Consider the following 13,452-nt stretch of genomic DNA (forward strand, 5'->3'; position numbering starts at 1 on the left):
TAGCGAAATGGTCTACTATCTTGCCCAATAAACTTGTACTTTGTTAGAATAGATTCAGGCCAAGGTGTGAGGAGACATCAGGAGCTTATATGTGATCTAGGGAACACTACTGCACAAAATATCTCATTTCATAGCCCATATTCCTATTTGGTTGTATCTATTTACATCTCGCAAGTTTAGGTAAAGTGCTAATAGTTCGCCCGATGCTTAAACGAGCTCACACCCCCATCAACTACAAGGTCCTGCCCGGTCGTCCAACTACTAGTAGCAAGATAAATAATCGCCGGCTTAAGCTCACTAGGCTCAGCCACACGCCCGAACATCGACTCCTGGTTAAACTGCTTCAGCAAATCGGGGAAAGTCTGCTCAACCTGCTTGAACATGTCGGTGCGTGTGGACCCGGGAGAGAGCGCGTTGACCCTGATTCCATACTGAGATAGCTCAAGTGCAAGAGGTTTGACCAGGCCACGGATGGCCGACTTGGATGCAATGTAGCAGCTTGTTTGCTGGACGACTGTGCTGACGTGCACTGAAACCGACGAGATGAAGATTATGGACCGACTGGGGGGATGTCGCTGGGCTTTGGCTTGCCGAGCTTTTCCCACTTCCGGACCATTGCGTTGGCACAGGCTTGGGCTACAAGAAAGGACCCGACGAACTGTATTGCTTAGTTGTTAGGCAGCGGTATTGAGAGGGATTGCAAGGGACGACTTGCATTGACGTTGAAAGTGCGGCTTAGATTCTGATCAGAGGTAGTCAGGAAAGGCTCGTCGGTCACGACGCCAGCAGCGTTAACGCTAGTTTAAACATGATATATTAGTCCCGTATTGATAGTGGCAGTGGTTCACTCACTTGACATCGACGCTACCGAACTCGCGCTCGATGGTCTCGACAACTTCGTTTACTTGCTGCCGAGATGAAACATCCACCTCAAATGACTTCACCTTCACAGCGTAGCGCTCTGCAAGTGCCTCCAATGAACCCTCTTTTGGCACGCCAATGTCCAGAATAGCGATGCTGGCGCCGGCCTCCGCAAGCGCTTCGGCGAAGGCGAAGCCGAGACCGCGCGCTCCGCCAGTGATCACGGCGGTTTTACCTTTGAGTGCGAACTTTGACACATTAGTACCCAGGTTTAATGGTCAGAGTTGGGAAGGGATGTGCAGGACTCACTTGATCCATGTTGTGGTGGAGGGAACTTGGCTGCTATACTTGGAGGAAGCGTTCAGGAGGACTGGGAACTTGCTCATTAATTTATAATAAAGGGCTGAGACTGTTCGAGCCGCAGGGGCTTTCCATATGGATGTCCCCAAACCAAGAGCTTCCGCCCGAAGATTGAAGTCGTCAATGGCCGATACTCGATATAGATGGCCGGCGCGGGGATTACCCAAACGGGAAGAGTCCGCAGTATACTGGTGCCTCTCGTACAAGCCTTGAACCTGGGCAAATACAGTGTTCTAACTGTTTGCCTCTCGTACTATACCTACCTGGGCACTTTCGACCGCATGGAAGCTCTCCGCACGGGACATTCTGGTCTTGCCTCTCCTCCGACCTGTAGTGGTTGATAAACTCTCCCATAGCCCCAGCCATAATGTCTTCCATCCAGAGCCCAAACCAAAACATGGAGCCGAAAACTATCCGCTGGGGCATCCTAGGTATGCAACGCTCCCCATCCATAGACATCACTACTAAACTATACTAGCCACCGGCGGAATCGCTGAAACATTCACCAAGGACCTCCTAGTCGACCCAGCAACCCGCAATGTCACTTCCATTAAACACACCGTAGTGGCAGCAGCCAGCTCTTCTGGGGCCCCTCGAGCCCAAGCCTTTCTAACAACTGTTTGTGCACCACCATCAGCCAAGGCATACGGCTCTTACGAGGAACTTGCGGCGGACCCAAACGTGGACATCATCTACGTCGCAACTCCCCATTCACACCACTACCGGAACGTCAAGCTTTGCCTGGAGTCCGGGAAGAACGTCCTCTGCGAAAAGGCATTCACCGTCAATGCGGCGCAAGCAGAGGAGCTCGTCCGGATTGCCCGCCAGAAGAACCTGTTCCTCATGGAGGCGCTGTGGACTCGCTACTTCCCTTTATCGGTGTATGTTCGGGAGACTATCACCTCGGGAAGACTGGGAACCATCATGCGGGCGTCCGCGGATAACTCCCTCGATCTCAGTCCTGAACAGAATTTCAGCCCCGAGCATCGAATGGTCAGCCCTGCTCTGGCTGGTGGCGCGTTGCTCGATATGGGTATTTACAGCCTGACGTGGATTTTCCAGACCCTGTACACGACCCAATCCCCCGAGGCGCGCCTAAATGCCCCGCCGCCCCGTGTGGTGTCCAGTATGCAGAAGTACGGACCTACCGGCGTGGATGAAACGGTTAGCATGCTGCTTACTTTCCCACGGGATCCTGAACTCGGAGGCGACATGCATGGGGTTGCGACGACGGGGTTCCGAGTGGCGAATGATATCGACGGGAAGGGCTCTGCTGGGCCGGCTGTTCGGATTCAGGGGAGGAAGGGCGAGTTGCAGGTGTGGCCGCCTATCTATCGACCTACTCGCACACGACTCGTTCTTGCCGATGGGACGGTCGAGGATAAGACCTGGCCGCAGCCTGGGCCGGGCAAGGGGAGCAACTGGTTCAACGGATATTCGATCGCTGGGACGAATCCAGAGGGTGAGGGCTATGGGATGTTCTGGGAGGCAGACGAAGCAGCCATGGCTCTCATTGAAGGCAGAAAAGAGAGCCGGTACCAAGGGCTGGATGAGTCTGTTCTCATCATGCAGGTCATGGATGATGCCCGGAGGCAGAATGGTCTTCTCTATCCCCAGGATATCGAAGCCACCGATGAAAAGAAACAGTGACCACATAGCTTGCATTTAAAATATCCTTGAAACGACTATCCTGAATAAATTTATGATTCTATAGATAGGGATATATCTACATAAAAGCAGCCGTAATTTCAACCTTCACCAACCCACTCTCAACGCCTCTCACACTCACACTCCTTAAATCCTCAACAATCCAATCCGGTCCAGCCGCCCTCAGCTGCTCTACAGAATGCGACGTCTTAACAGCGAGCACCTTAAATCCAGCCGCCTTTCCCGCCCGAATTCCAGCTGGTGCATCCTCAATCACCAAAACTGAAGACTCGTCACCCCGGAGCCCCAACTGCTTCCGACCAAGTAAATACCCCTGGGGATCCGGCTTGCCAACGTGCACATCCTCGGCTGCAATCAACATGCTAGGACGCACTAAGCCCAGCCTATCGACCCATCCGCTGATCAAAGCGCGTGTTCCGGACGTTACGATTCCCCAGCGCGCACCTGCTTTCTGTAGCGCTGTGAGAAGCTCCCGGCTCCCCGGCACTTCGGAAACGTCCGAGTTGGTACTGAATTCGCGTGGTATACGGGCTTCGATTGAGCTTACGTCTGGATTGAGAAGTGTCAATATATGTCTTGCTTAAGTAGGTAATAGGTATACGGACAATCCCAATTCGCCTTGCTGGTGTCATACAGCGCGAGCGTATCGAGTGTTCGACGCCCATGAGAAGTTGCAAGGACGGTCTCCGGATCGATTCCTAGCTCGGACGCAATACTGGATGCACAGTCGATCAGTATTGAACTTGCTGCATGTACCGGTGTAGATGCTTTTCCTCAGGCTTCGGTTGAGAGCGGAAAGGGTGCTTGCTAGTCCTTAACTAACCTGTGCCAGAACTTCACGACCGCTAGTCTATATCAGCTACCTTCATCATGGCGCAGTCAAATTTTCTAATGCCTCACAAGGTATGTTTCTTGGAGTTATAAGAACCTACCTGGCGTCGTGTCAAGTATCGTGCCATCAAAGTCTAATAGCACAGCGTCGAAGGCGTACTCCTTGGTCGCAGCCGAAAAGGACTCTGTTGCTGCTGCTGATGGCATGGTATTAAGAAATCAAACTGTAAGCGAGTGATCCTTGCAGGTCGCGAGATATGCAACACGAACCTAGAGGTTTCAGCTTTTTACATACATGAAGAATCAAGAATCTCTCTCCATGTCACGGGCTGCGGTGTACTGCCTAAATAGGTAAGCCTCCGCTTAACTCAAGGCACGATACGTTTGAATCAGAGGCCACCGGCTTCTACTGGCGAGGACTGTGTTCTAAGGCCTGGTGAGCCCCGGGAAGCCTCTTGGTACCCAGTAGCTGGTCCGGTTGGAAATTATGCATGGCCTGCCATAGACAGACAATTGCCTACGCTACTACGAAGACCAAATAATAATGCAGCAGCTATGCTTCAATTTTATTTCGGATTCAGGTCTTTCGCCTCTGCAAATGTAGGACAGCAAGAAAACTGACACCCAGTGAACGTTCATGTATGTACATCGATCAGTTGGGCTTGGGCTTCGTGCGTCTCGCATCCCGAACCTGGCCAGGACGGCGTTAAGCTTCGCTATAATCACTGTAAGGATTTACATGGGTGCTCGCAAACTTCCTTGCTGATGTCTTCGTTCGAAACAGAATATCCAACTCCTCGTAGGTGCGATCCTTCATCTCCGGCAGACGGAAGTAAGCCCATACCATCGAGAGAAAACAGGTCCCACCATAGAGAAAGAACGTCTTCCCTTTCCAGTTTGCTGCTTCAGGGTTGAGCATGTATGGAGTCGCGACACCGAAGATAATAAACCAGAAATAGAATGAGCAACGACCGAGGGCCACTGTTTTGGCGCGTAGCCGGGTTGATCCAACCTCGCTGACGATACAAAAGGCCAGAGGGCCGACCGAGCCGTCATAGAGAAACACCCAGATGACTAGGAGGATTGACTGGGCCCAGACTGCCGCGTTGTTTGATTCGGGAGCCAGAGCTGCGAAGCCGATGGTGAGCATGGTGATGCACATAAGGGCTAGGCCACCGATGAAGATTGTGCGGCGACCGTAATGCGTCATGAGAAACCAGGCAATGAGAGTGCCAACGAAGCCGAGACCGTAGTATCCGATGCTGATATCGAACGCTGTTGATCCGCTCACACCCGCCTGCTGGAAGAAATAGGTGTTGTACTGGTTCATGGAGATACCTGCGAAGACTTGAATTGGCCATGAGATGAGGGCAATCTCGGTCCGGCGGCGGTCAACGCCTTTAACGCAGTCCCAATACGAGCTGCTATCTAGTTCCTGCTCTTGTTCGTCTGTCCGTATCATCATCGCAAGTGTTTTCTTGGGGTCGATAGCCGGAGACAATCGTCTCAGTGAATGCTCTGCCTCTTCTAGGCGACCTTGGCGAAGGAGCCACCATGGTGACTCCGGGCAAAAGAGCAGCCCGACGCATAGAGGAACTGGCCAAATCCATTGCAGAGCAAAGGGAATGTCATAGGCCCATCTACCCTCCATCCCCTGGACGCCCCGGAACACACCAGCCGCGATCAATTGTCCAATCACCCATGTCATGTTAATAAACGTTGTGAGGTAGCCGCGGAGAACGACGGGGCACACTTCGGAGGCATATGTAGGCGCCGTCGCAGTGAAAACACCCCAAGGGAGGCCACAAAGAATTTGACCAACTAGGAGCAGGGCTTTAGTCTGACCAAATACCAAAATAAACGTGAACCCCGTCAGAGCAATATAAGCCAAGACCAGTGTTTTCTTCATTCCGATGCGTTCCGTGATATAACCGTTAAGCAAGATTCCGAAGATGGTACCGATATAACCACCATTTCCCAGGGCTGTCTGCCAGGGCGCAGTAATCTGGTAGCCGTCATGGGAGGGGACGCCGAATGCCTTTTGGAATGACTCCTGGGCGAATAGCTGCCCAATGACAGCCATGTCGTAGCCTTCCATAATACAGGCAGCCGAGACAAGAACGGACCATCCAACTGCCTGGGGATAGAGCTTCAGCGCCTGCGTCAGTGTAAGGTTGTGCTCAGCCTCCGTGGCTTCCCTGGCATCGTTGAAGAGTTTCTTTGCAGAGGTCAAATCGTTCGTGATATCATTATCATGGGTTGAATTCTCAATGTGGTCGGCTGAAGAATGCTTTATGCCGTCGTCGAGTGAGTAGAGGTCATTCCCCATGACTGGAAATACCGTATTGCTCAATAGAAGGTATATACAGGAAGTAAATATAGTGATGATGAAGGAAATCAAATATAGGACAGACTCTTGGTACTATCAGTGACTTTAAATGGGAGCTGGGGTGGCGCTCTGGAGCCCCAGGATTCCGGGGTAAATCTGGGGATTCCCTTTTTGGACTAATCCGCGGTCAGCCCTGCTCCAGGCCGTAGTCTGTACTACCGGTATAGACCGGCCATTCTAAGTAAACCGGCCAGACGCTCTTCGCTTCCAATTCGGGTTGACACCACATCACTCATCCTGAACAGAGGCTTTAGATGGCGGAAGCCGCTAGACTCCCTAGTATCCGAATGTGATATACCACTTGGATGTCATAGTGTGAAGGCGTTGAATCTGTCTTCTACAAACTCTAAGTTAGGTTTCCTTCACCCTACCATCCAGTACCAATCAGTAGGTATCAAGGACGAGCCCAAAGCATCGAACGTGAATTACTTTTGGAAGGCCCGGCGAATTGCGTCTAGCATCTTGGGAGCCCATTCCTTCTCGCGAGAACATGGCAGTTCTATCTCTATCTCCTGTTGGCATTTTCTAGAGCCTTTACGAGTCTAGTATGGAGTAATCATAGTGACGACCACAGAGGAACATTAGTAGGTAATCATCTGCGGAGTTTGTAGTATCTAGGGTTCCAGCTTTTCTCTTCGCAGTCCACGCCCATTGAACTAGTTATCATGGACGGGCCTTAGATCTTCGAGGTAAAGTTGGTCCCCATGAAATCGGCCGTACTATGCGGAACAACTTGATCGGATAAGTTGCCGGAACCAGAGTCTTCCGCAGCGGATGTCCTAAGTAGGAAGTACAAGCGCGAGACTCGCCAAACAATCGAAGTGTGGTGACAAAAGTCCTACCATACGAGGCTAATAGTTGCAACAAGTCTCTCTGTTGGTATATTTGATTGACTAACTATACCAGTATATACCATCCTCTGCCATGACCGCATTTTACCGTATTATATTCGGACAGGATTACATACGCGCTGCATCAGCATTGCCATACAATTTGCCACAGATATCCCGTTTACTCTATTTTGTTAGCCATATCTTTGTACTTTAGCCCTTGTCAGTATAACGCTTGAAATGCACTTGCCATGGCATTCCCTGTGTATATGTTGGATTGTAAACTTTATTAGTCTATGAAACTCATTACCTGGAGAATAGGACCATCGTATGTGACATATCTATATACATCCACACCAAATAGCGGGTGTAGACGTCGGACGGGTGTATCAAGGAGTACTAATATGAAGTAAATATCTGGACAGCACTAATCTAGACTATATACACATAGAGCTTCCTCGTATTTATGCATCTCATGGATGAAATACAGATAGAACCACGTAGAATTGAAGTCGGACATCACCAGATACACGGCCGGCAATTCTGGAGTGCAAGGAACAATGGCGGAATCGCAATCCGGTAATTGAATAAATAATGATATTATGCTATCGGAAAGCTAGGTGACAGGCTTGGTAATGAGATGCAGGGCAAAGAAAGGTAGAAACTTGGGTGTGCAACCCGACAACAAAAGAGCTGGGACGGTGATTTATGGTGGCAGCGTCATCCTCTCTGCAGAAGAGGATAGGCGAGAGGATCAATAGACCTTCATGTATAAAAGATAAATCTCCTGATATAACACATATCGAGAGCAAGTGTTTGTTCTCACTCAAACCCCCAGTATTCTTTCTTGAATCCCCAATCATCACAAAGATATCCAAGCCATCTGCGCACAGGTATAGCTGCCCCCTCTTCAGAAAGCACAATTCCCCCCGGGCGTTTCTCTGCCTGGAAGCTTACCACAGCATGCCCACGCAAACCGTTTCGAGTCCCATTCCGAAAACAGAACCATTCGTGTGTCTCGCTACATATAAGCAACTTGGATCGTCCCTCGAAAGCTCCTTCCTTTGAGGAAAGTCTCGTATGACAGCTCTCACAGAAATGTGTGCCGAGGCAGAAGCCACAGGCCCAGAAGCGCCTATTGAATCCACAGAGAGCCTCACAGCCATCGCATTGAATGTCCCAATCCACTTCAAGGATATCGCAAAACCTCTCAAGAATTCCCCAAATCTCGTTCCGATGTTGGGATTGCTCTTCTGTCGCTTGCTCAGAAAGCCTGTTGACTTCATTCTGAAGTGCTATGACATGGCCCAGGTGAGTTCCACGTTCTGAGCAGTTGGAGGCGTAGAACTCTGTGATCTTATGAGCGGCAGCGGCAGCATCCTCTTCGTTTGCAATATTCAAAAGCTCCGTGAGAATCTCTTCATTCAGGAAAGCAGGCGGAATGAGCTTGTATGCTGCTACGGCATTATCATAATCACCAACGTGGGTCAATATATCAGCAAGTTTGCTGTAGCCTATCCAATCATTACCAGCATCGTCATCTGTGAGAATGTTGAAAGCATCCTCCATGTCTCACTGGAAGAGTTCCTTAGCCTGGTAAACCTTGTCCTGCAGAATGTATTGAGAAGCCAGATAACACTTGGCTTTTATCCAAGCCGACAATCCGTTGGGTAGTTGCTAAGTAGCAATTTTCTTGATTTCCTTGATCTGGGTTTCGTAGGACTGTTCTTCTCCCACCACTGGTAGTCGCGTTTGATCAAAGTAATACTTGCTGAGTATATCGCCAACGAGCATCATCAGATTGCCAAAAACACTTCGAGTAGCATTGCTTTCACCGACCAAAAGAGTACGGACAGCGCGATCCTATTTCAGGTAGTTGTTGTCCTGGGCAATGGTCCAGGACTTTTGCCAGTGCGCTACCTCAGATCTTGACAACTTGTTGTCCTCGCCACAAAGACAAGCTGCAACCCCTTTGTGCAGATGAATAATTGCAAGGTCGTCAAGGCGACTTTCACTTTCTTTGTTTGTCTCCCACTTGTTCAAGGGTGACGCAGGTTACCTATACCGACCTTTGGTTAGAGCTGTAATGTGCCGATATGCTGTTACCTCACATTTCGTGATGCTCTACGGGTTCATCGTGGCTATCTGGCAAAAGCCATCCCCTCGGCTATTGCGCAGAGCCTGGGGGATGCGACACGTTTTCCTCTCCACGAATGCAACCTCAAAGCAAAGGCTGCCGCAGATGAGGTGAACGCAATACTCCAGCCGAACGGTTATGAGAGAGTTGTCGGAAACTAAGGCAAAGGTGTCCTAACTGCGCCTGCAAGAGCTTGTTCTCTCCTTTCTGTAAGTGGGATGAGCCCATTCCTTCAAGAATGAGGTCCTCAAGTGAGGTTCCCGTGGTATCTTGGGATTTTTGATGTGGGATCTCTGTATGTTGTTGGGCTTATCATGACAAGGGCGGTATTGATTAGCCTAGACGCCTATTGCAGTGCAGATTTGAACCATGAGCTGTTGTTTCGACTATCACTACGTCCGTGCTGGTTGGCTGTTATATGATCCAGATGATATGTGTGAGATTTTAGGGCTTCTCTTGTTTTGAACTCTTTGATAACTGTCTATAAAAAGCATTCACATTAAAGCCTTTATTTTTCCCGCCCTCGCTCGGAAGGCTCTAATGAAACGCCCCGGTGTCGCGTCCTATGACCAGACCAGGTTTCAATTACGCCAGTCGACCTCAGTGAAGTAGACGGGAATGGCTCAGAATTGGAGGGACTCGTGGCAAGAGCTATTAAGCGGCCCAGAATAGCGTATTCTAGTTTAAACTTGAGGCTGTACGCCACGGGTTTGAAGGTCACTTGAAGGGCATAGTACCCTGCAAATTGAATCCCGACAACAGCCACGTCGAGTATAATGATAAAAATATTGATAACCAAGAACTGGCTGAGAATTTTATAGTGAAGTGGGCTGGGATTCAAGCGCAGCATCTTTGCCGTTTCCCACAGGTATATGCCGGAGATCACCAATTCTTGGACGCAGAACACTACCAACTGAACCCGCTCCATAATATTATACCCTCTCGTAGACCGGCTCGCCATGAGGACATTATGTGAGTGGCTCCCGTACAGTAGGACGGCCGTGGATGTATGTAGTATGAATCCGTCAAGAATAATCATTGCAAGCGTCAGGTGGAGCACTCTGGGAGAGTGTATGATAAGGTGTAATCGCGACCATAGAACGAGAGAGTGGCCTGTTACCATACAAGACCAGCTCACAATGATCAAGGAGATCGAGAGATAATACGGTATCCCGGGATAAAAAATGTAGAATATGTAACCCAGACATATTGGGAAGAGGCTGAACGACGCAATGAACAAGCTCCAGAAATACCATCCTCGGTAGAACTTGAACGTCGACAGACAGAAAACGATCAACTCAATAGCATTGTACCAGGTGATGGCGACAAACACTGATATAATATATTTTTCCACGGAGCTGAAGCTACTGTTTTTTGGATGTAGCTCGTCGTCCGAGGCCCGCGTGGTAAGTAACGAGTGACTGAGTCTTGGGTTAGATCCCATGCATGAAACTGCGAGTAAGGGATGAGATACGTGAAGGACGAGAATGAAACGTTCTAATGGGAGGTTGGAGAAAAGGAAGCACTGATTGACAAGTCAAATAGCCGATACGGCAGTGATCGAGTGATCTAGACCAAAATCAAACCATGATCTACACACTGCATTCCGCAAAACGGTGATCCGGTACACCGATCGCTTAGCCGAACTCATGAATGTACTTGTGGGACTAATTCATTTGTGAAATCGGATAGGTGGTCGGTCGATGCAAGTCGGTGCAGAAATTTCCTCTTAGAATTCGCGTAGTAAGTCAAGTTTGACATTTGCTAGCAGGACACCAGGGTCTTTGACGTCAAGACATGATTGACAACTTGGTCTGCTGCGAATCATGGCGATCGAGCTCTGTCCCACTTTTCGTATTTGGTGTCATTAGTGGTTCGCATCCTGGATTTGATAGCGCGCAAACCAAGGGTACAGTAGCCCAATCCGGCCATCGGACCGTATCAAATGGAGGTACCGAGGAAAACGCTAAATGCACTAAGACAGGGGAAAGTATGCAAGAGAACCGAGTTTATTTGAATTATTTTCTGTTTGGACATGGAGGGGCGCCCGGGAATTTTCCCTTCTCACATTATCAAGGTACTAAATGAGTTAGAACTTAGGGTTCTGACTTCCCCTCATGTGATTTAATTTATGTTGTGATGGCGTGGCGTTGAATGCTCAATCATATCATCGACATGGTTACATCGTGCGCTTTTCAATTTGTGATTTATCATCCGTAGTCTCTAAGCGAAGGAGCGAATGCGACTAAATTGTGACTCGAGTGGTCACCCGGAGAAACACATACCATTTATAGTCAAAGGAAAACATCTGTGCCTACACAATCGGAGGCCATGATATGGACATTGTTCTAGCTACCCTTGCAAGGGCTTACTAGCCCTATTGATAGCGTGTCCAGGGGGCAAATTCTCGCTCAGTAAAAATCAGCAAAGCCCCCGTACTTCACCAGAAAATGTTATCTCACATCTGCGAGTACGATACATCATGGTCCTCCCTCTGAGGCGGCTTTCTGCCCCAAGGCTTGTTTCCAGTCTCTACTTTTGCTTAGCGATCACGTGTCTTTTGGTTATGTTGACAATGATGACTTCCATGAGAGACGCGGCCGAGGAGGAGTCGGGCAGTTGGATGACAACACATGGCCTTCTAGAGCCCACGCTCAAGGTCATGATTGTGGGTGACTCCATGTCTCAAGGCCGAGAGGGCGACTGGACCTGGCGTTTTCGTCTCTGGGAGTGGTTCAAAGACCAAGGCCTTCCTGTAGACTTTGTAGGGCCATACAATGGCACAGCACAGTCGGACTTGGCCTCGCTACCGGCAACGCCATCAAGCAATGAAGAGCCGCATTGGACGAGTGAGATCAGAACGAGTGGAGGATACGCAGCCGGTGTGTCGCAGGACTTTGATAAGGACCATTTTGCGATTTGGGGCCGCGCCGTCGCAATAGATAAAGGACTAATATACGATGTTCTCGCTGCCTACCCTGCCGACTTGATACTTCTGATGCTGGGCTTCAACGACATGGCCTGGTTCCACAGCGACGCTGCAGGTACCGTGGACAGCATGCAAACATTTATTCTAAATGCCCGTGCAGCTAATCCGAGACTTAAATTTGCTATCGCGAACGTCCCCCAGCGAACCTTTATCAGCGGCCGGGAAGATCTCCCCTTCAGCACTAATACATATAATGCGTTATTACGAGAGGCGATTCCCGGATGGACCACCCTGGATTCACCAGTTGAACTGGTTGAGCTGCACGAGAATTATGATTGCGCGCCGATAGCGTGTCCAGTGGGTTATGATGGCCTTCACCCAAATGCCCAGGGCGAATATCAGATTGCTCGTGCATTCACACTCACTCTGGTACAAAGTTTCAGCATTGGGACCTTTCCGCTGTCTATTCCTATCATGACGGGCGGGCCATTGTCTGGATTATCCAATCTTCAAGGTACTGGTAGTCTTCCGCAGGGGGTACCAGACATGATACTATAAGCCGGCTACTTTTTATCTCCAGGCCAACACGAACCACCACCAGTCTCACTCCTATCCATCTACTGCGTCACAAAGTACAGAGATGGGCTCCTATGCATATTGCATGCCCAGTCTATATGGAAGGTCATCGGGGTCAGGACAGAATCCCGCATGGTTCCATTGGTGGCAACTCGCCAATGCTATGGATGAGCTTTCCTTGGAAATGATGAACCATTTTATAGAAGACTTCATGCTTATGGGAATACTTTTGTTGCATAGTTAGTCCTGGCTTATATGCACATTTAAGAAAGCTAGAAAGTAATAATGGGAGGCAGCCAAGTTGAAGTAACCAACTCGGCCACACTGACAATTGCTGGGATGAAAATGTGCTGTGAAACATTTTGTCCGGCAATCTCAGTGAGTGGATCAGACTCACCCTCCAACAAATGATAAATCTCGTGTTTTAATCCGACTATTGTCCAGATATTGGTACATAAGCTTTCATACAGTATGTCTCTAGATGAAGTACTCGTACCCCATTCCCCACATTCTAATCAAGACAGCGGCAAGTTCCGCACTCTTGCGGGGCGAACTCCGAGATTAGCAGAGAACCTGTGTGATAAAGGACGACAACGCAGTAACAGCAGTCAATGCGTTTGGGCAGGAGAGGCAAGCAAAAAAGAAAAGATAAGAAAGGGGCGGAGCATCTTTCCGTGGTGCGGAACATACAAAACGTATGTGCTTCATAAATATATTTCCACCCTTCGTCCAAAACTTCCCTACTCGTCATGGAAATATATGGCGGAGATACAGAAAATATGAGCACCACGCCAAGTTATCAAGCAAGAGTAATTTGCTTTTATACATGTCATCGGCTGGTTAGGGGGGATACCAGGAAGATAATTGTTAA

At 49.3% G+C, this 13,452-nt stretch overlaps 5 protein-coding genes across 5 annotated transcripts; 2 read left to right on the plus strand and 3 right to left on the minus strand.

Annotated features, from left to right (window-relative positions):
• Positions 1-188: 188 nt before the first annotated feature.
• On the minus strand, positions 189-1,179 carry ANOM_001249 (uncharacterized protein; the record flags this gene model as incomplete). The annotated part of the gene is made up of 4 exons (XM_015546506.1): positions 189-658; positions 709-797; positions 853-1,109; positions 1,171-1,179. 4 exons carry the CDS (start codon positions 1,177-1,179, stop codon positions 189-191), a joined length of 825 nt encoding a protein of 274 aa, XP_015411434.1.
• Positions 1,180-1,618: 439 nt separating this feature from the next.
• ANOM_001250 (Gfo/Idh/MocA family protein) lies at positions 1,619-2,871 on the plus strand (the record flags this gene model as incomplete). Its single annotated transcript, XM_015546507.1, has 2 exons — positions 1,619-1,652; positions 1,700-2,871. The coding sequence occupies 2 exons, from the start codon at positions 1,619-1,621 to the stop codon at positions 2,869-2,871; spliced, it is 1,206 nt and encodes a 401-aa protein (XP_015411437.1).
• A 76-nt stretch (positions 2,872-2,947) lies between these two features.
• ANOM_001251 (HAD family hydrolase) lies at positions 2,948-3,927 on the minus strand (the record flags this gene model as incomplete). The annotated part of the gene is made up of 4 exons (XM_015546508.1): positions 2,948-3,438; positions 3,495-3,604; positions 3,713-3,734; positions 3,822-3,927. 4 exons carry the CDS (start codon positions 3,925-3,927, stop codon positions 2,948-2,950), a joined length of 729 nt encoding a protein of 242 aa, XP_015411436.1.
• A 499-nt stretch (positions 3,928-4,426) lies between these two features.
• ANOM_001252 (putative maltose permease) lies at positions 4,427-6,049 on the minus strand (the record flags this gene model as incomplete). The annotated part of the gene is made up of 1 exon (XM_015546509.1): positions 4,427-6,049. The coding sequence occupies one exon, from the start codon at positions 6,047-6,049 to the stop codon at positions 4,427-4,429; it is 1,623 nt and encodes a 540-aa protein (XP_015411404.1).
• A 5,602-nt stretch (positions 6,050-11,651) lies between these two features.
• Positions 11,652-12,563, plus strand: ANOM_001253 (SGNH/GDSL hydrolase family protein; the record flags this gene model as incomplete). Its single annotated transcript, XM_015546510.1, has 1 exon — positions 11,652-12,563. The coding sequence occupies one exon, from the start codon at positions 11,652-11,654 to the stop codon at positions 12,561-12,563; it is 912 nt and encodes a 303-aa protein (XP_015411438.1).
• Between the last annotated feature and the right edge of the window lie 889 nt (positions 12,564-13,452).

Source organism: Aspergillus nomiae (genome assembly GCF_001204775.2).
Source record: "Aspergillus nomiae NRRL 13137 chromosome Unknown contig00013, whole genome shotgun sequence".
NCBI classification, from domain to species: domain Eukaryota; kingdom Fungi; phylum Ascomycota; class Eurotiomycetes; order Eurotiales; family Aspergillaceae; genus Aspergillus; species Aspergillus nomiae.